This window comes from Guillardia theta (assembly GCF_000315625.1).
Source record: "Guillardia theta CCMP2712 unplaced genomic scaffold GUITHscaffold_47, whole genome shotgun sequence".
Lineage (NCBI taxonomy): Eukaryota > Cryptophyceae > Pyrenomonadales > Geminigeraceae > Guillardia > Guillardia theta.
This window is the reverse complement of record NW_005434627.1, coordinates 235,581-236,491: the sequence shown is the minus strand read 5'-3', so window position 1 is coordinate 236,491 and position 911 is coordinate 235,581. Positions and strand designations below refer to the sequence as shown.

General features: G+C 55.8%; 1 protein-coding gene across 1 annotated transcript in view; it reads left to right on the top strand.

Moving 5' to 3' along the window:
- Positions 1–376: 376 nt before the first annotated feature.
- The window catches only part of GUITHDRAFT_110696 (hypothetical protein), a gene marked incomplete at both ends in the record, with an annotated part of 4,682 nt that continues 4,147 nt past the window's right edge, over positions 377–911 (top strand). Inside the window, 5 exons of the mRNA XM_005830205.1 lie at positions 377–485; positions 532–578; positions 623–724; positions 780–818; positions 876–903. Coding sequence (XP_005830262.1) covers positions 377–485; positions 532–578; positions 623–724; positions 780–818; positions 876–903 — 325 coding nt within the window. The remainder of the gene's footprint in view (positions 486–531; positions 579–622; positions 725–779; positions 819–875; positions 904–911) is intronic.

Genomic DNA, 911 nt, shown 5'->3' with positions numbered 1-911 from the left:
AGACCATACACAAGAGAAGACAAGACAAGACAAGACATGATAAGACAAGTTAGGACAGGACAACACTTGAGCCATGCCATGATAAGGGAAGACAAGATATTCAGGAGGAGAGACAAAGGATTTGTCAAGAACTAGTAGAGGCAGGACGGAGACTCGGACGATGGGTGAGCGATGATAGAGGAGCAAAAGACAAGGATGCAGCTGACTCATCGAGAAGAAGAGCGATCGAAGAGCATGCTAGTTGGAGGAGAGTCAAGGAAGAGATTTAGGGATGAAGAGGGAGGGAGGGAGGGAAGGAGGGAGGGAGGGATATAGACCGTCCTAGATCAGCACAAGCTTTCCTTTTCCTTCTCCACAAGCACATTAGTCATTTGTCATGCATAGAGGGCGAGGAGCGGCAGACGTCATGGAGTTTGATCAGCTCCGGAGCTCAGAAGCCGATGCGACGGCGCATGCGACGGTCGTCGACGTCGGTCAGCATCCTGGTGAGGCGTCGAGGGATCGGGGGATCAGCCTGAGCTTGGCATGCAGTCACGCTGCCCTTTGGGATGATGCTGATTGCTCTTGGAGTCCTGTCGGTCGGGGAGGAAGCGCGGGGAGGGAGGAGGTGACGAGAGCGCAGGTTCTGTTCCACTTTGCGAAGCAGTCCAACATCATAGCATGCATTATCATCGGGGCTGTCGTGGGAGCGATGGGATGGGATCAGGACATGTACCTCAGCAAGGTGACGAATCTTTCTCCTCCTTGCCCAGCAGCCGCTCAGTCGACCCGCATGCCAGGCCACGTCGCAGGCGTTCATCGAGCTGGGGATCATGTGGGTTCACCTGCCCTCCTGCTGGGGAGCTGCTGGGGCCCTCGCGCTGACGCTCGCGCAGATTCGTCTTGTTCATGGGAGGGATGGAGGTGGACGT